Here is a 20,766-nt window from a genome sequence, read left to right as displayed (position 1 = left end):
AAATGTCGTTGGCTATTACTCATTAGCAGAACACTCCTTCCCTGATATCTAGACCTGGGCTGTTTCTGTCCTCAGAAGTCTTACCTGATGGCTTACTACTTTTTCTGCACTGGCTACTGGCAAAAATCTTGCTGTATTTAACAGTGGAAGATGGAAAACATTATTCTAAAATTCTTAAGAGAGAAAGAGACTTTGTCAGTGTTTAGTTTTACAAAAGATTTCATTTAATTGCTTGAGAGCTTAGGCAAACATCAGTGCAGTATAGTATAGTGTTATACATCTTCAGATGGCCAGCATGTCTTTAAGTTTTGTGGGGAGGGGGCAATGACCATGGATTTTGGCAGTGAAGTTTTAACAGTCTGGACTTAACTAAATGGATGTTTCCCATACTCAGTTGAAGCTCTCTCACAAAGACAAGACTGACTTTGATAAAAGGCCACATAACTTGAATATACTCAACTGCTTTTAAACACAGGTAGTATCATACATAGCACTTTATTTTCCAGTAGTGAAATAAGAAAACTCCTGGTTTTGGCACTTTGACCATAACTTACACTGGTATTAGGGAGACAATCGACATGTTAACAATGTTAGGATCCTTTTACAGACTACCTACAGCCCACTGACAAGTGAGGTAGCTCAAACCAGCTGTATTTACACACAGTGCATTGTGACCTAACATCCCAGCCTCATAGCTCTGCAGTGCTGTTAGAAAGAGGTCCAAGCTTATCTTTCACCCATGGGATAATAAGTTAATTTATGTAAGTTTTCAGTAGCTATTTTCCCCTGCCACCCAAAAGGCACTTTGGCAGGAGCTGCCAAGTAACAGCTAAAGGAACCAATGGTGAAAAATAGCAGAGCAAAGGGCTATGTGCCTGACCTCTTCTTTTCTCCCTCCCACACCTCTCACTCTGAAACAGAACCAATTTCTGGGTCTTTAGCTATTAAAAGAGACTGGCTACCCTCTTAAAATCCCTTCAGTTAGAGGGAATAAATAACATCACCTTTTACTAAGTGGCTTCTCTGGCCAGGAGGAATATTAATTTCCTACAGCTCCCAGAAGATCAAATGCCTAAGAGTTTCACAGGGCAGTAGTTTTTTTTACCAACACAGGCAGATTTTTTGTTCCCTCCAATACTACAATAGAGGTGAGCTTCAGTGGACAAACTGCTGCACAGCAAGTAAACTCCCACTTGGATGAAAATTGATATCATGGCTTCTCCCAGACCTAGAATCCAGTGTCTGTTCCCTTCAGGCAAGGGTTGGGATCCTTAACCCCATGGGGCAAAGCCACCTTTAATAATGCATCTTATATTAGGAATGAGTGAAGCTTCTGTTACCAAGCACCCTTGTCAGAAACCCTAGGGGATATCCACCTATCTTTCCTATCACCTAGAAAGAACCAGGTCTTTCCCAAACCTCTTTTTGTTTGGATGGAGATAAATGAGGAAAGGGGCTTACCCCCCTTCCCCTCCCAGAACCTACGGACCTACACTCATTCAGTGCACAAATGGTCAAACTGTCACATTAAGGCTGCTCCAACCACTGTGCCTTTCAACCTGGGAAATCTCAGATCCAGGGGAGGGGGAGGAGGACAGGGCCGGGGGGAGACAAATGGAAGATGCATGGGCTTGCCTGGGTCATATCAGACATCATCATCATTAGAACCACTGTGCTCTATGAGAAGATACCACTTTAGCCTGTCCGGAAGAGGTAGGGCCTTGACTTTTATGTCCACAGGCCAAGGTCGGAGCTGTTGGCGAATGTATACACGGCACAAATGTTTAAGGGGTGAGGGAGAATACTCTAGTTGCTTCAAGGAAGTGTAGAGGGCCTTAATCTTTTCTGCCATGCAGCCAACAGGGTTGACCTCAAAGTTGCTAGGCAGCTGAATTCTCTGGGAACTAGCTACCATAAGCTCCAAGACAGTCTCTGCTTTCTGCAGGAGTTCAGAGTGCCTGTCATCTTCAGGGCAGCCTGGGTGGGAACAGAGTCTCTCAAAGATAATATGAAAGCCAGACCAGCAAGATGGGCCATGGAGGGAGCAATTGTAGGAGACTCCAGATTCCAGAAGGAAGCGCAAGAGTGGAAAGTGTAGCTTAAAGTTCTTGAGGCAGACATTGGTGAGAGATTCAAGGGGTGGGCATTCACTAGGGTCTGCTCCATGAGCCAGCAGCAGCTGAGTAACACGAAAGCAGAACCGGTTGATCATCCGGGCCTCCTCTTTGTCCCCTCCCACCGTTTCACCAAGCAGGAAGATGATGCATGTAAAGACTGTGTCACCATCTTTGGTGGTGGCCTTTACATTTGCTCCTGGAACATAAAAGGAAGATCACACTGCTGACAGGGCCAGTATATAAAGTAAATGAGATTAATGTACCCAGATATTCAAAGCAGATACAAACCTAAACCAGTAAAATTATGTACCCAGCATGTGAAGAAACCAGGAAGGTGAGAAAGAAAGTGGACAAAGGCAGGGGAAGTATGAGTGGAAGTTAATACATATAAAAGGGGCCTCCACAATGCCTGCCCTGCCACTCACCTCCTTCCAACAAGAGCCGGATGTTCTCAGTGTTATGGATTTGGACCCCATCACTACTGGCTAGTGCATGAAGCAAAGCAGTCTTTCCTGTAGAAGGAAGCCACTTGTTAGTAAATATGCTTGGCATTGTGAAGGAAGAGCTACCTCTGAAAATACCCCACGCATCCAAAGCTGATGCTCTCCAGGACACTCCCCAATAAGGCCTCTTAGTGCTTCTGTTGCTTAGGTTAAGGGGATAGCATAGAAAATTAAATGATGATTTTATAAAAGAGACATTTCAGGAAAGGTATTTTTTGAGTTTAAGTCAGGTATTCTTCACCTGTTTTGTATCAGAGATCCCTTCTCAATGTTTTAATAAATACATTAGGATTACAAAGGAAATCAATTATATCTTAAAACTCAGTACTGCAGACCCCAATTTTTGAGTCTAATGTGTTCTCTAAATCCTGGGCTAGTTTGGTAGCCCACAAAAGGTCAGCAAAGTCCTAGGTACACCTCTTTATGAATCTAAATATGGTAGCTAAAGAACTGGAAGGGACTTGAGGAGTCAATAAGTACAGCTACTTCATTTTTAGTGTGCTTTGCCAGCTCTGGGGAGATAAAGCTTCATAGGTTACAAAACGCCTTTAAGAAGAATTACGTGACACTCCAGTGAGATGAAAATTGATGCTAAGTACCTTATTTAGGGCTAAACTATATTAGCAAAGGTAACCAGAATAGAACCTAGCAGCTCATGGTTCCATGGGCCTGTACTATATAACAGTAAACCACCATCCACTTTCGGCCTAATTTTAGATTTCCTTTTTTGGGAGTGGGAGGAGTTTAAGGAGGGAAGAATTCATACTCATAAGAGTGTCATCATCCTATCTTCCAAGAGCTACCAACCATGCTTGTCAGCTGCATTAATATCAGCCCCAAGGTCCAGAAGTCGTTGCAGGCAGGGCAGTCGCTCAGGTTCCTCACTGGCCAAGTCCAGGGGACTGCTCTCATGGATCTGAGCAGGAAGAACAGAAGGGGGAAGAAGGAGGTTAACCAAAAGCCACCAGTGGTCACTTGGGTGAGGTGGGGCAGGGAAGAAGTTGGGGACTACATGCAATTAAGACTTAAAAGAATCTTAAGTGGGGTTCCTGGTGGTTGGGACATTAAAAGAAGCTTCAGAGAAATGCCATTCTTAGCATGAGTTGGCTATAATATGTATAGGTGGTTATAAGCTACCAAGTTTTTTCATCCTTTAACCTGGACCAGCATACCCTGTCTCTCCTGTTAATGTCAGCCCCATGATGCACCAGCAGCTCTACCATGTCAGGTTGGTTGCGGAGGACAGCAATGTGCAGAGCAGTGTAGTAAGTGACAGGATCTAGAGACAGAGAGGCTATGAGATTTCAGTGTTCAAAGCAACATACACACACTATCCCACAACATCTTGGCTCCATAGCCCGGCTCTGGTCTTATAGTAATAGGTTCTACAGATGCCAGCCACAGCAGAGGCATCAAGGGCAAAAGATAAAATATGGAATAACAACAATAACAAAAAAATTTAAGGCACCAGTAGGCGCATTTCTTCCTGATTAACAGAACCATTTATCTAGTCCTATGGTAATTAAGCAGGACCTTCCCTCCCCTAAACTTAAACCCAATCTTATACCAGGATTTCCCCTCCCACTTAGTGGTTCAAATTCAAGCCAATGATTCTCAGCCAAATCCTCCCTTATAAAGATTTCACAAACCAAAAGTGCAGGACTAGCAGTACAGAGTCTAGCCAGTCCTGAGGACAAGTACAACATGCTCTACCCAACCCCACAATCTGCAGTTACAAGTCACCAATGGCATAACTGTGTTAAAATGCCTTCTCTAGCTATACATTACCCATGACTGCCCACTGCCCAGGCCCTACCTACCCCATGTAATCCAAGGACCACATTCTCCTTTGCATGGAGCAGCCTGGTTCTATGGCCATTTACACGACAGGAAACTAACGCCTTCGTGCCATGATTTATGCCCAAAGTAGCTTATCTGCTCTCCTCTCCACACGGTATTAACAAATAAACTGCAAGACAGCTCAGAGAAAAGCAGCAAGAAATTATCTTCTCTTAGCCCTGGGCTCAGTGCCAACAGGCGCATTTTCATTAATGTTAATGGGAGAGGCGACATAACTGGGGACTTGGGGAAAGGCTGCTAAATCAATCACAGGAGGAGCTGAAGCAAAGATGGCTTCAGCTAGAATAGAGGTGGCAAGAGAACCATTTAAAAGGCAGAGAGAGGAGGGGGCACTCAGCCAAGTCCTCTTCTCCCCTTCATTAGGCATTTGCCCACAAGTTGAAAGTGAATGTGGCTGCTCTCAGAGCTTAAACAAGAAAAATTAAAGTGACGCCTGAGGAATCAAAAAGACCAGAAACATTCAAGGCCTAGCCTTTACACCAAGGTACAATTGAACTCTTAAGCTGCCTGCTCAGCCCCTACTAGGGCTGTCAGAGAAACTATTTTAGAATGAAACACCACTAATCAACTGACCTTCAAAGTTGAGGTTGGCTCCATTCTGCAACAGGGTGTCAGCTGCATGTGTTAGCCCAAGCTCTGCCATCTTCAGCAAGGAATAGCTCACACCTTCCTGGTAAAAGGGGGAATGTGCCTCCTTCTCCAACAGCTCATTGAGAACAAGGACCCGACTTCCATCACCAGCCAGGTAAGTTGGACTGAGACACAGGAAGGAAACCAGATGGTAAGAAGGGAACACACTGGGATGAGGCCTACACCTAAGATATCTGGTATGAATGGGTAATAGTGCTTCAATATTGTGGTTTAGTCTTGTACTAAAATTGCCCATTTGAGCATTAGCTCAGCTCTGAAAGGAAATTTTCTGACCATTTTTTATACAATGATATTTATCTGCTGAATGAGACCTCATGCCAGTGTTGAATATTGGAGATTTACAAAGTCCTAGGTTCCTTTCACTGGTTTCTCTGGTTGCTTTCTCAGATTACTGCCTGATGGGATGTCTTCAGTGTGAAGCTGTACACTTGGGATTGGTTTGGTCATTTGGTCATCAATGTCAAGGAGCTGGGATATCAAGTTAAAAAAACACTGCAAATACCAAGAACTCAATCTATCTTCTCTATCATTGTTCCCAATAATTTCAGAATGAGGAAAAGCCAATCTAAGTCTACCAGGTATTACTGTCCTATTTTTACACACTGTTTCCTCAAAAGACTCCCTTTACATGAAAATTAAATTACAGAATGTCAGAGCTGGAAGGGATCTTTTGAGATCATCTAAACCTTGTAACAGTATATAGTTTTCCTTTTTTTTCCCAACATAGTTAGAAGCTTTTTAGCCACAAATGGTTTTCTAAAGATTATATGGAGACTTTCCTACAAAGGTTCATGCACTCCCACTGGCCAAAACCCTAAATGCTGAGACAATACTAGTGATTAAAGGAACATAAGTTTAACATTTGGCTGAGACACTATAAGAACATAGTTATGCCTCAATTTTTAAGTAAACCCAATACATGAAAATGTAGGTTGCCACAAAAGGCATATTAGGGGAGTGACCCTTCCCCTTCCGATTTAACACAGTATTCTGTAAGGGTCTGCTTCTCTGATGAACTTTAAAAAGATATGATGACCAGATCACACAACTTCAGACATACTTAAATATGAAGTACTGATACAAAGGCACTATCCCCATTCATTTCTATTACAGATGGGAGGATCAAGACACAAGGGGGAAGAAACTGAGGCAAGAATGTGGGTTTCTCTAAAACCACAAATTAAGTTAAAATTCAGGGCTATGACCCCCTGAATACAGTATGCTGACTCTCTGATTCCTAAAGATGGCACTGGCTCTGCCATCTTTGCCCCAGTTACAGAATCCATTGTCAGAAAGGGGCTATCTCCATTTGCCATAAGCATCAGGCAGCTTTCACTGCTTTAGATAAACCATAGAGGAAAAGAATTTAATTACCTCTCCAGACTGTCCTGTCTGTCAGGATCTTGTATCCCCAGAGATCCCAAAATTGTATCTACCAAAGGCTGGTACTCAAAAATGATCCTCCGGAACCCATGAAGAAAGGGCATTGTGGTAGCTTGGTTGGAGTTCCCAAGGGAGACTCTTGCATCAACTGCAAGAGTTAAGGACTGGTTTCCTCTGAAATCAAGAGATTGATCTGGGTTCATTCCCTCAGTGGAGCCTCTGAGCACTTCTATATTGCTTCAAAATATAAGACGTGCATAAAAAAAAGTAGAGAACCACAGACTTAAGAGTTGAACAGTAACTTAAGAGATTATTTCTAGTTCAATACCCTCATTTTAATGCTGAAGAAACTATGACCCAGAGAAATCAAGTGACTTTCTCAAGATCATACTGCTCATGCTTGACAAAGCAGTGACAGAGCCATGTCTCCTGAGGTCTAGCCCAGGAAGTAATTTCCACTACATCAGACTGCCTCCTAAGTCAACCCCCATGACAATAATCTATCCTTTGGCTTAAAAGAAGGCTCTAAGTGTTCTATAGCTATGTATCACCATCACCATTATATACATAGTAAGGTTCAGGGAGGAGGCTTTTAGCAATACAGAAAAAGTGGCAGGGACTGCTTATGGCATTAGACCTACTGCTGCTACTCTGATCAAGACAATGATCCAAGACAATTCCAAAGGACCCATGATGGAAAATGCTATGTCCAGGGAGAGAACTGATGAACTCTGAATGCAGACTGAAACATAATTCTTTTTAAAAAACTATTTTTATTGTTTTATTTTGTTTGTGTTTTCTTTTGTAATATGGCTAATAAAAAAAACATTTTGCATGACTTCACATGTATAACTGATATCAAATTGCTTGCCTTCTCAAGGAGGGGGGAAGAGAATTTAGAACTCAAAATTTTAAAAAAAGATTGTTAAAAAAATTTTATACATAACTGGGAAATATTTAACCAAATAAATAAAAAATAATTTTAAAAAAACTACTCCTTTAAGTTCCCCGAGAATGGAGATGATGTTTAATTCATTTTTGTCTCTTTCCCTGCACCTAGGACAGTACAATTGCATAGCACATACTTAATAAATGTTTGCAGAATTAGTACGAGTCAGATTTTCTGAGTTGAAAGGGACTTCAGATATCTAATTCAACCCATTTCTGAATGGGAATTCCCTCTACAACATCCCAAGAAGTGGTCATCCAGCCTCCCTCTGATGTTTCCCAGTGATCTACTGAGACAGCCCAGCACATTTTTGGACAGCTCTTGACTGCTGGCACGTTTTCCTTATATTATGCAGAAAGTGGCCTCACTGTAACTTCTACCCCACAGGCTCCTAGGTCTGCCCTCTAGAGGTCCCTTGTGGAGCAGGTCTAATCCCTCTTCCACATAAATACATTCTCTTTCCTCCTTGGTGACTCAAGTCACAGTGATTTTCTTCTGTTTATATTTAAAACTTCCTGCATTATAGTTCTCCTGTATAGTTTCTGCATATATTAATATATTTATGATACCCCTACAAACTGTGAGCTCCATGACAGCAAGGAATATGTCATTTTACCTGCCTCTCTTCCCACTGTGGGACACAAAAGCTCTACGCATAGCATCAAAAATATGTCAAATAAATGCAAGCATACACACTAGCTATATGGACTTGAGATCCCCAAGCACCAAAGAGGCTGAGTTCAGTTCAATTTAACATTTGCTAAGCATGTACTTGAAAGCAGATAAGGAAGTTATTTGCTCCAGTCATCAAGTAAATAAGTGGCAAAGCTTACTACCATGTAGTATAAGTTAAAAACACATAGCCAAGTTCTTTGGGGTGGGGGTTAGAGGTATAGTGATTTGTAATAACGCATTCCATAGTGTTTTAAAAGTTGCAAAACATTTTCCTTGCAATCTTGTGAAAAGAAACTGAATGTCTTGGAAATGAACTGTCCAAGACTACACAACTAGAAAATAGCAGCGACAAAACAATATCCTGGTCTTCAAATCCACTCCTTCCACTGCATTATAAATACGGTGTCCCCAGAATACAGAATAAGACAGACTGGGGGATGAGACCTTCAATCAGTGTCACGTGAGAGTGACTTGGGGAAAATGAGCTCCCCCTGACAATTATTTGTGACCTAGGCAAGTCACTTTACTTCTCTGGGCCTCAGTATCCTCATCTAGAAACGGGGAGAATAACCAAGCCAAAGAACTCTTTTTAGAACAAATTTAAAGAACTTTAAATCCCTACAGGGGAGTTATCTTAATTATTACGAAGGGAGGTGACAAGAAACTGGACTTTAAAGGACGGGAGAATAAGGCGCTTAGCTTCACACTGAGGGGAGCTGGGTGCAATGATGGACGTTACAGATAAGATATCCGCCGGATGTAAAGGACTTCCTAAGGATTAAAACTGTCCATGCAGAGAATGAGGCGACTGAATAAGTAATGAGCTCTCCCTCAGCGATGGGGGTCAGTCAGAGGCTGGATGACCGCCTGTCAGGGGCTGCAGGGCAGGGCTGGAGTCCGGGCCCCTCGGATCGCGCCTAAAGGAGATGCCGGCAGTCCTGTCAGCGCAGAACCCGCACGGGAGTGGGCCGGAGCTGTGCCTCCGGTCAGGCCCAGTCGGCCCCGACTCCAGCCCTGCCCTCCGCCCTCTTCCCTCCCGAGACTCCCGATCGGGCAACCGGCCGCCTCCCTCAGCCCTACGCCTGCCTAGACGCCCCGCTAGCTCCCGCGGCCGGGCCCCGCTTACCCTCATCGATCCCGCGTCCGAAGCTGCTGAGAACCCGGCACCGGAAGTGACGGCAGCCGTCTAGAGAAAAAGTACGGAAGCGGCGCAAAGGTGTATAGAGAGCGGCGGGATCCCGACTCCCTGCGCCCCCTGGTGGGCCGGAGGTGCAGGACAGCGCGAAGCGCCGCGGGGCCAAGTAGAACCATCCTGCTTACCCGTGTTTCCCCGATAATAAGACACTATCTTATTTTTTTTTTTGGACAGAAAAACACCAGAGGGCTTATTTTCAGGGGAGGGCTTATTTTAATGAACATTGACAGCAATTTTAATAAACAGGTAAATGTGAACAAAAAAATGTACCTTTATTCAATAAGCAAATCACTGGGGAAGAAGATGACGCAGGGGATCACCTTCACTACAGTAGCAATCTCAATAGGGCTTATTTTCGGGGGAGGGCTTATTTTAGAGGAATCTTACACAGTAAGGGGAGGGCTTATTTTCGGGATAGGCCTTATTATCAGGGAAACACGGTAGCTTCGGGACTTGGGAGGAAAAGGCTGGGCTGAGAAAGAGCTAGAGATACCTTGTGTGTCTACCCTTCTGAGTTTTCCCCATCTGTAAAATGAGGGGCCTAGACTGGATAGTCTGTGAAGTGACTCTTAACCGTGACATTTAGCTCCTGATGTTCTATTCATTCAACAAAAAGTTTCTTTTTTGTTGTTGCTAGGGTTTTGTTTTGTTTTGTTTGCTTTAGTTTTTGGTGGAAACCTGTAATCTTTGATATATGGTAAACATCCTGACTGTTCTCAAAATGGATGTGACAAAATCTCCTAAATAAAAAAAATCCCGCAAAAAGCCAAAAGAGGAAAAGCATTTGTAATTTAGTTGATGTGACAGCTTTTACTTTGCTTTCTTTCTTCCTTGGCCTAGACTGAAATGTTAGAGGGACCAAAATAAAAAATCCAACATATGGTGGAAAGTTCCACTCATTCGACTTTTATTAAAGCCTATTATACCATACTGGGCAGGAACCTTGCAGGACATTGTGGATATACAAGATGGAAAAATGATCGGGCACCTGCATATAACCACATCCACAAACTGGAAGTTTGGAAGTTGAAAGACTTTAGAGGCCATCTAGCTAAACCCTCTCATTTCACAAATGAGGAAACTGAGGCCCAGAGAGATTAAGTGATTTGCCCAAGGTCACACAGGGACGGAGATAGCAACACTTTAGCAGGAGTCTTCTGACTGCAAAAACAGACTTTCCATTGTACCATTGAAATGGACATGACAGCCAAGCCAATTATAATTTGATAGGAGTGTTTGTTAACCTGCTGGTGACTGCCTCCCCAGTAGGGAAGACAGCATTGAGTCTTCTGTAAGATACACTTATATAGAGTTATTACTAGGTGTTACTAACAACAGAGTGTGGTTCTGGGGCAGGGAGGGGTGTAATGCCATTAATGCCTTTTCTAGTGAAGCCTTGATTACCTAGCAAAGCCCTGGATAAAAGCATAAACAGACCTGTATCTGGGGGATGTTTTCTAGAAACACAGGTGAAAAGTTCCTTCACTATTGTGGCCTATTAGGTGGTTTCCAGGGACCCTGGTAGGGGCCCCTTCTGGCAGGTTTAGGGGGCTTTAGTGTATAATTTCTGATGGGCAATTCACTCCCCCTTTTTCTTGTTCATAGTTGAAACTTGTACTCAACTGAGTCCAGGGGACTGTTCTCTTACACTAGGGCTGTGGTACCCTCTGCTGCCAATCCTGCCATACCAAGGCCAACTAGGATAGGGACTAAAATGGGGGCTGCCAGCAAAAGGGTGATGGTAGGACAGGGTTGGGACTGGTGGAAGTAAGATCCCTTGGCACCGGAGTGCGTTGAATAATGAACAAGGCCCTGGGGTCCCTTCCTGTGACATAAAATCTGATTCCCCGAGGTGTCCCAGTTTTCCAATCCTGTTTGGTCCAATCCAAAACCCTGATGACAACTGGGTTACATGACTTAAGGGTATTACAATGAAATGAAATGTGGTGGTCATGGCTGCCACCAGAGACCTAGTCAGCAATGGTTACACAATCCCAATTGGCACAGTGATATTTCCGCTGTTCCCAGGGCAGACATATGACTGGGTTGACCAAAAGCTGTTTTTCTGCCCATGTCTCCACAAGCAGCACCATTGGTCCCTCCCCCCGTCCGCCCCAGAATACATGCCTGTATTGGGAAACAACATGAACCTGGGGTCAAGCAGGGCACAGTGATCAAAGAAAAAGGGTGGGCTGGCCATGAGTCACATTTTTGCAATTAGAGTCCCATCAATTGTGTTAGTAAGAGTCGAGTAGAAGGTGGGAGCATGGGAGTTGGAACAAGCCAAAGGCAGGAAAGCCAGAAACAGGAGCATCAGGACAGTCTCTTATCTTCAGTTGTAAGTCACTGGTTAGCTCTGTTACCCACAGGTCTGGTGGGTTGAGAATTTCAAGAAGGGGAATGAATTTTGCACATATGTATTAAGTTACAAATGTTAACACTTGCTTAGATGATGGAATAACTGCAAATTTGGATTAAAACAGCAAGTTCTTTTCTGCTTTACAATTTGTTACATCAATTCAGCAAGAAACATGTCCTGCAAATGGAAGTTTTAGTGGGTCTCTTAGAATCACACTAGAGATTTTAAAAATTTCTTCTAAAGGTATTTTCCTTCTTCAAAACAGTTTCAATGAACACTAAACCTTTATGAAGGAAGTTAATTGAAAACTTTTAAATGATCTTAAGCAGTTTGCATAACTTTCTGTACATGTTTTAATTCTAGAAGAAAAATAATATTAGATCTTCCAATAAGCTAACATGAAAGAGGCTCATTTCTTTTACTGATTACTTGCTCTGAGCATAGCAACCTGTTATAGAGGGGAAAAAGCAAGGACATGTGACATTCCAAATATGCCAGGAGAAAACATCCTTGGCTCTGTGTAAATTCAGGTACAGTCATAGATACCCAATCATGCAGCATCTGTTCCATCTCATAGCTAGACTCAGGAATAGGTGGGAAACATTCCTTTTCAAAGGAACCTCATGGGTAAACTGAGCTAGGAGGGATCCCATCCCAGACAGAAGCTAAGATTGTTCCTTCGGCCTTTACAAATATAGACTTCCACCTGTTGACAGTACAGGATCACATTCCTCTGAGTAGCTAGTGGCATTTTCTCTCAGACACTGATTTAATGTAGACAACTATACCCAAATTCAGACTCAAAATAAAATTTAGTTATGGTCCCAAGTGCTTTTTACCTTAAACAGTAAGCTTCACTGATCACAGCTTAGAGCCAGTTATAATTATTTCTATTCTCATGGAGCTGCAATAAGTAATAAAGATGTATCAGATCTTGTAAGGAATTCATTTTACCATCCTTCTAAAATGTAAAAGCCAATTTATAAAAATCCTTTTTGATCTTTGCAACTTCTTAATCCAGTTAGTTTCCTCCTTTCCACATACAGTAATCAATTAATAGTTATAGGTTTTAGCATTAAAATAGTAGCCTAAAACAACTTAGTTAATAGTTTTACAAGTTTTTCTAAATAGCAGATATACATATTTAAAGTAACACTACTGGTCTTACACAAATTTCTCCGCACTCAGGTTTTACAATATACAGTGTAGAAATACAACAATAGTATAAACTTCGAGATGAAATTAATTGCATTTCCAAATTACATATAAGAATGATTGATCTTACCAAGTGAAGAGGCTAGTTGACTTCTGGCCTCATTTTCTCCTCTCTTTTTCTCATTTCCCCACTTTACAGATGAATTGAGACTCAGGGTTAAATGATTTATTCTAGGTCACACAACCAGTCAGTGCAGAGTTTGGAACACACTGTTTCTCACTGACAAGCTTTTTCTTACTTTTCTGATTTTCTCTTTTTCATCTTTCTCTTAGCTGTACCTCTCTTGTTTTTCTCTTTTTGCTCTATATTCTGGGGTGTTTTCTCCCTGCCCCATTGTTTTCCAGGAGTCCTAAGCAACCTTCTTTAATTCCTTGGCACTGGAACAAGCAAAGTGATTATTTGCAGCAAGGGAGAGACCTCTTAGATGGTACTGAAATTGGGGCTTCATGGTACAGCTCCCCATAGCAGACCCTGGTTATGGGGTGGTCGATTTGGAAGAAAAAGGGCAGTGTTCAACTGGGAAGTGCCAGAAGATTGTAGCCTGGAGCATTGAGGAGAGGGTTTGGGGAACTTGAAGTAGAAACTTCAGGCTCTGCTAGTGGGAGCTAGGCCAAGTACCCTTTTACTTTTACTTGTGTAAAGAATATAATTTTAGGCTAAATAGCTCAGATGTAACACACACTTTAGCAGCTCAGATGTATCCCAGGTTTAGTATATGGGATAATGATTAACTTGTATTTGTACCTTTGTTTCACAAGCTTCTTTTCCCTTGTCTAACTGTTTCCATGTAATTCAGAAAAAGTATTCTATTCCAGGGATTTAACCTTTCAGGTAGGCAGATGACAAGCCCGTGTAGCTCCATTGTAGCTACTGTACCTTCCCCCCTTTTTCTTTTTGGAGGAAGTTAACTCAAATTACCTTCACTGTAGCCCTAGATCAGTTATAGCCAGGACAACAGGGAGAAAAAATCTTAATGGTCTCCTCAGCTCTATCAGAGCTGAATGACAGGGGAGGGCTCTGGCCCTAGCTAAGAAGAACTGGGACCACAGGGAAGAGAATCTTAGCAGTTGTAACTTGTCACTGTGGCATTGTCTGGTCAGAGCTGAATCACAGTGAGAAGGTATTGGTAGCCTAGCCTTGTCAGACTATGGGGAGGAGAATCTTAGTGGATTTTTCTTTTTGACCTTTTGCTCAAGTAAACTTTTTTTAGGTGTTCATTCCTTTAAAATTTCAGATCTACTTCAAGACTTTAAGAGAAACTGTTTCTCATACAACATAGATAATACAACTGTTTACCAATAACAATCATGGTCTTAATGTTGAACTTTGAAATAAAAACAATTGAATAACCAATCTGGTGACCTTAAACTTCAGTTTTTGTAGTGCCAAATAGTAACCAGAATGAATTCAATTACCTGGATCTATATCCCCAATGATGTTGCACAGTTCTCTTTCTGTGACCCAGGAAAAGGTTAAGTGTTAGTCCTATTTCAAAGTGCAGCTTGGAAACTTATTTCTCTTTGATCATTGAAGTGACCCTTTTTCTCTTAGATAGATCTTGGCTGGTTTTCTGCCAACCTTTCTTTAAGAGACTATTAATCTTTGTAGCATAGGTCTTACTGCATGGCTGCTTTTGGCTGCTCTTTTTTTTTTAATCAAACACAATCACACAGACAGGGACATACACAAAATGCAGCAGGGAAAAAGGAAGAAGGTTTCCTCCTTTCTACCTGCCGGTATCCCAGAGACAGGATATACACAAAACAACACAACACACAGAATACACTCCAGCAGCATTTTTGTCCTTCTGGTGGCCCCTTGAAATGAGAGTTTGGATTTCGAAAGGGGGCCCAGGGGAACCTCTAGAGAAGTGGAGAAAGTTCACTCCCTCCCTTTTTGGGGATCCCAGGTGGAACAACCGAGCGCCTGGAGCAACTATTGGCAATTGTACCAGGTAGACTGGTGAGATCTAGGGATGGAACAATCTGTCAGAGGGGGAAGAGCCCTGATGGGGTGGTTAAGTCAGGGGATGGGGAGCTGGCAGAAGCTTTTGATCTTTGGCAATGGCTCCCTGGGCTGAGACTCGGGGCTGAGAAGAACTCAAGTTCCTGGTCCACTCAAGAAAGCATTACAAGCCTGGGGCCGAGGAATATCTCTTGGCAGCTGCCCCCTGGGATCGAATTGATTTCCTGGGCTCTGGTCCAGCTGTCTTTTAATTAAGGTTACAGAGCAAGACAAAATTTAAAATTACAGCAATGCCTAGTGACAGACATAAAGAACACATAAAGAAAGGGTTAAAGCTACAGCAACACTTAGTAAAAAGAAAAGCATGTAAAGACAAAGTTAAGGTTACAGAACATCTAGTAACAAACACAGAATACATAAACCTAAAGAAAAACAGGTAATTAAAGTAGACGATTAAAGTTAATACATAAAGAAGAGGCACTCAGTCAGCTTCCTGACCTTGGAGGCCAGTAGGGGCTTTAACACGGTCCAGCTTAGCCTCCTACTCTACCTGGGGCCAAGGAACATTACTCATTGGCCATCCCCTAGGCACTTTTACACTTCATGAGTACTCACCTAAAAGAACACTCTTGGACCGAATTGAAAGAATTTGGGAAGGATTCAGGTTCCCAATCTGATCAGGAAAGCAAAACAAACCTGAGGCCGAGGAAGGTCACTTGGTGGCCACACCTCTAGGGCGAATTCTTTCTAGGCCCTCCAGGGAGCCTAGTCCAGCTGTCAGTCAGTGCCAAAGGCAATCTTTGTGGGGCCTCCAGTGAAATGGACAAATGAAATGGACATGACAGCCAAACCAATTATAATTTGACAGGAGTGTTTATTAACCTGCTGGTGACTGCCTCCCTAGTAGGGAAGACAGCATTGAGTCTTCTGTAAGATACACTTATATAGAGTGTTACTAACAACCGAGTGTGGTTCTGGGGCAGGGAGGGGTGTAATACCATTAATGCCTTTTCTAGTGAAGCCTTGATTACCTAGCAAAGCCCTGGATACAAGCATAAACAGACCTGTATCTGGGGCATGTTTTCTAGCAACACAGGTGAAAAGTTCCTTCACTATTGTGGCCTATTAGGTGGTTTCCAGGGACCTTGGTAGGGGCCCCTTCTGGTAGATTTAGGGGGCTTTGGTGTATAATTTCTGATGGGCACTTCACCATGTTGCTTCAGGGACATGAGAAATGTGTGAAAATAAGCTTAACCCTGATCAAGCCATTTAATCTCTGCTGGCTCAGTTTCCTCACCTGTAAAATAAGGGGATTGGACCTGCTAGTCTCAAAGGGCCCTTTCAGCCCTAAATCTATGATCCTATAAAGTAGAATACAAGGTAGACTATAATTGGAGCAAAGGAAAAGTCCAATTGAAGTTCTCTACCAAAATTTGAAGAGTGAGCAATTATTTTCTGCTAGAAGAATCAAGGAAGGCTTCATGGAGGAAGTGATACCTAAGGTGAACCAAGAATAAAGTGAAATTTTCTTTTTTTTCTTTTTCAACAATTTAATTATGTTTAATTAACCAGCATTTATATTCTGTTCCTCCCCTAGAAAAGAAAAAAGAAAAACCAAAAAAAACTGTCTTGTGACAAATATGCATAATCATAATTAAGGACCCTTTCCACTCTCTCCTAACCCCTTTTTATCTTCCCTGATTACATTAAGCCCTTAAAGACAGGAATAGTCTTTCTTTTTTCTTATTTGTATTCCCAGTGATTAACACAGAGTCAGGCTGGGAGTAGGCATTTAATAAATGTTTATTGACTTGAATTGAATCAAGCAAAAATAAATTCCTACATTGGCTAAATCTAAAAATGTACGTCTAAGGGAATCTAGGCAGTGCAGTGCATAGAGTACCAGCCCTGGAATCGGGAGGACCTGAGTTCAAATTCAGCATCAAACACTTTATACTTACTAGCTGTGTGACCTTGTGATGGGAATGTAAATTTTAAAGATCTTCCCTGCCCCTAGGCTAAAGTGCACCTGGAGCCTGGGGTGGGAGGCTCGTTTTTCAGTAGATACTTTTTGATTGGCCACTGGGTCCAAAAGGTTGTTACATTCTCTGAGCCAGCAGAAGGCTATATAAACCCTGATGTGTAGCTTTGTTTTGGGGGCTCACTTTGAGAAGTGTTCTGTGATTTGATCATATGAGACTCTGGGAAGCCATTGGTTGTTGAGAGCCCTCCCCCTCCCCCCCCTTGAAAAACCCAGATGTTGATTTGATATGGATGTAATGGTTGGACAATTTGGAAATCTGTCTACTTGATCTGTTTCTGTCTTGATAATTCTGTCTGTATATTCTGAAGTTTGGGGTGCTGACCTTTTTCCCCTGAACTAGGTAAACGATACATATTTGACTGATTAAAGTAAGCTTGTTAACCCATCTTGAGTTGCTTTCCTTTATCAAAGCAGATCCAAGAACCTGTGTTGGCAGCAAACCCTGGGGACACTTGGGGTGCTTGCTGCTACAGAGCCTGGGCAAGTTACTTAACCCCTGATTGCCTCAGGGGAAAAAAAGTTTTGTCTAGTTCTATATAGTGAGTCCATCATCCCTCTGGCAATAGGTAGATAACATTCTTCATCATCAGTCCTCTGAAACACTGGCTGATCATTGCATTTCTCAGTTGTCTATTTTTACAATTTTGTTGTTATTGTATAAGTTGTTTTCCTGATTCTATTCACTTTACTCTGCATCATTTCAAACAAGTCTTCCCAGGTTTTCCTGAAACTATTCTTTTCATCATTTCTAATGGCCTAATAGTATTTTATTATATTCATATATCAAAATTTATCCAGGCATTTATAGATTGATAGACACCCTTTTTTCCAGTTCATTCATTACTACAAAAAACTGCTAAAAGAAAAGAAGAATTTCAAGACAAAAATGAGAAGGGATGGGAGGACTGCTTGTACTGATATAGAGCGTGGGTGAAGGTGGTACTGTGAAATGAAGTCAGAAAGGTATATTAGGGCCAGATTGTGGAAGGCCTTAAATGTCAGGCTAAGGAATTTATATTTTCATCCCAAGGGCCATAGAGAGCCATTGAAGGTTTTTGAGAGGGAAGTGATCTAAATTGTGCCTTACAAAGATCATTCAGGTAGACTTATATAGGACAAAGGCAAATCAGAGAGACTGGAGAAAGATCTATGTAAAAAAGTGATTGCTATAGTACAAGTCAGAGATGATTAGGACCCAAATCACAGTGATGGCCATGTTAATGGAAAAAAAGGGGACCGTTGCAAGAGTGATTGTGGAGGTATTGTCTATAGTACTTGGAGATATGAGGGATAGATATGAGGAAGAGAGAAGAGTCAGAAGCCATTCCAAGGCTTTGAGTCTTTGGCAGCATTGTCAACAGAATACGGAGGAGAAATTAGCAGGAAGTGTGAATTTAGAGGGGGATATGAATGTAAGTTTGAATTGAGATATGTAGAACTCAATACCAAGGGGTAAACTACGTGGGGATGTGTAGACAGCAGTTGGAAATGCAAGATTAAAGCTAAGGAGAGAGATTTTGTGTTCTAAGGTCCCACCTAGCTCTGACAGCTGATCTCAAATGTTACACTTACTAGCTGTGTGACCCTGGGCAATTCCTCCCCCGCCCTTAACCTTCTAGGATTCTCTATGATCAGTACACTTGGTCCAAGGGTGTGGAAAGGGGAATGGGAGCATTCATTGTTCCTGAATGCTTATGGTGTCGGGGATGTGGTCGTGGGCAGGATAAGGGTCTGAAAGCCCTGAGCTCTTTTCCTCCACTTTTTCATTATTCATTTCATTATTACACAGCCTGAACAAGGCTTTCAGGGGATATGGATCAACTCTGGATAATTAGGAAAGCTCTCACCAAAAAAGAGAGGATGTATTATCAACAACCACAAGGGGGCAGCATGGCTTCAAAATTATAGCCCTGGGGCTCGACTACTCAGAAAACATTAAGCTCCTACTGTGTATGGGACCCTGTGATTGGCTTTGGATGGCCATGGATGGGTGCAAAGATGAAAAAAGACATATTCCCTGCCTTCCTGAAGCTTAGGGTCAAACAAGATGGAAGCAGACCTCTGCTCAAATAATTAGAATACAAAAAATCTATTAAAAATTCAAGGAGGGTGAGGACCCTTCAAGAAGAAAATGCAAGTAGCTATGAACAAAAAAGACATATACCCACCTTGTGCTGGGACTGGGAAAGATATCAGTAAGAAGAGATTACAGGGAAGCCTTCCAAGCCTGGTGGACAGTGCAGCTGAATGCATGCATATGGCAGGAGGCAGGATGAGGTTAGACTAGCCAGTAGTCCATCTATGGCTGAAACAAAGAGTATATAAAAAAGGGTAGTGTGAAATAAAGTTTGGAAAGAAACCGGTGCAGTGCAAGCCCTATGCCTATTCTGGTGTTTTGACTCTGGGCTTCTGAAAGGTTTGCTAACTGAGCATAAGCATTAGCAGGTTCTACCATACTGGGATAATACTAAACTTTCATTTACATAGTTATTTAAGGTTTGTAGAATACTTTCTGTATGTTAGGGTGGGGGTTAACTTTGATAATCTATCAAATTCTTTCACATACTTAAAGTAACTAACAAAATGCTATGTCCTGATATCTTTGTCATGGGAGAACACCTCCATTGAGTCAATCAATCAGAAAGGTGAATAGATGTGAACAAGGCCTTGATATATCTATTAAATCAACCAATCAAAAGGCAAGTCAACTAGGTGTGACAGGAAATCTGTTCTAATTAGTTGAGGGAACTTGGTCACATCCTGTAGGTTTTATATAAAATTAGCAAGGTAATTCAAAAACATTCCTGCTCCCAACAGCTGAGTGATAGAAGCCATCCCCAATAAGCTAATGAGAAAAGAACTGGCTTCAGTCTCTGTCTTCTCCCTTTCCCCCTTTCAAACTTTGGAAAGGGAAGATTTGAAAGCCTCTCCCTGGGACAGCAGACATCAGAGCCTAGGACATACCTGACACACTGAAGGATGGCAGCTTCAGAACCCCAAGAAGAAACCCAGAATAAAAGCTTCACCATCCCTATGAGGAGTTTGAGGAAGGGAAAAGGCTTATGAATTACCTACTGTTACATGGAGTCCCTAAGTTTGGGCCAACTTTCCTCTGGATTTGGGGGGGGGTGTTGGGGGGAGGATTCCTACTGTTCTTCTTATACTACCTTAGTAGAATCTGCCTTTCTAAATGCTAATTAAGTCTAGTTGATAAACTGATAACAGCTGATAATAATGGAGGGTGTATTAGAAAGATACTCAGGGGTGTGCTGAAGTCAACTGGAATAGTCTTGGGAAGCCAAGTTCTAAATTTTCAGTGTAACATAAACATCTAGGAAATCAACAAGCTACAAATCATTGTGGTTGTGGTTGTTGAGTCTTTTCAGTTATGACCCCATTTGGGATTTTCTTGACAAAGGTGCTGGACTGGTTTGTCATTTCCTCCTCCAGGTCATTTAACAGATGAGGAAACTGAGGCAAACAGGATTAAATGACTTACCCAGGGTCACATAGGTAGTAAGTGTCCAAGGCCAGATTTGAGCTTAGGTTTTCCTGAATCCAGGGCCAGCACTCTATCCCACTGCACTACTTAATCTTGTCCTGACCCATACTGGTTATATGATTCTAAGCAAATCACTGAATCTTTCAGTGCTGGCTCTCTATTATGCCATAAACCATTGAAATGCCAAGGAAATTCCAATATTTCAGCAAATAGTAACTGAATGAATCAAGTCAGCAAGCATTGCAATAAAAATATACATAAGTCACCAAAGATGTAGAAATGCAGGCTGAAGAAACATTGAGATTCACACCCTTGCCCACATTACACACATCTATAGCCATGAACAT

General features: G+C 42.1%; 1 protein-coding gene across 2 annotated transcripts; it reads right to left on the bottom strand.

Moving 5' to 3' along the window:
• Nucleotides 1-201: 201 nt before the first annotated feature.
• Nucleotides 202-9,348, bottom strand: ASB6 (ankyrin repeat and SOCS box containing 6). 2 transcript variants are annotated; one of them, XM_069069396.1, is made up of 7 exons: nucleotides 9,265-9,348; nucleotides 6,506-6,688; nucleotides 5,054-5,235; nucleotides 3,793-3,899; nucleotides 3,428-3,536; nucleotides 2,543-2,629; nucleotides 202-2,313 (listed from the first exon to the last, which is right to left on the bottom strand). In XM_069069396.1, exons 2-7 carry the CDS (start codon nucleotides 6,616-6,618, stop codon nucleotides 1,646-1,648), a joined length of 1,266 nt encoding a protein of 421 aa, XP_068925497.1. In that variant the 5' UTR covers nucleotides 6,619-6,688; nucleotides 9,265-9,348; the 3' UTR covers nucleotides 202-1,645. The 2 variants fall into 2 exon arrangements, with proteins under 2 accessions (XP_068925497.1, XP_068925496.1); XM_069069395.1 differs by having other exon boundaries at nucleotides 6,506-6,751; nucleotides 9,265-9,335.
• Nucleotides 9,349-20,766: the final 11,418 nt, after the last annotated feature.

This window comes from Petaurus breviceps, unplaced genomic scaffold, assembly GCF_028583685.1.
Source record: "Petaurus breviceps papuanus isolate PSGF00001 unplaced genomic scaffold, PetGlider_PUasm1.0 90779, whole genome shotgun sequence".
NCBI lineage: Eukaryota > Metazoa > Chordata > Mammalia > Diprotodontia > Petauridae > Petaurus > Petaurus breviceps.
The sequence above is the reverse complement of the archived record's forward strand: the minus strand, read 5'-3'. Positions and strand labels throughout refer to the sequence as shown.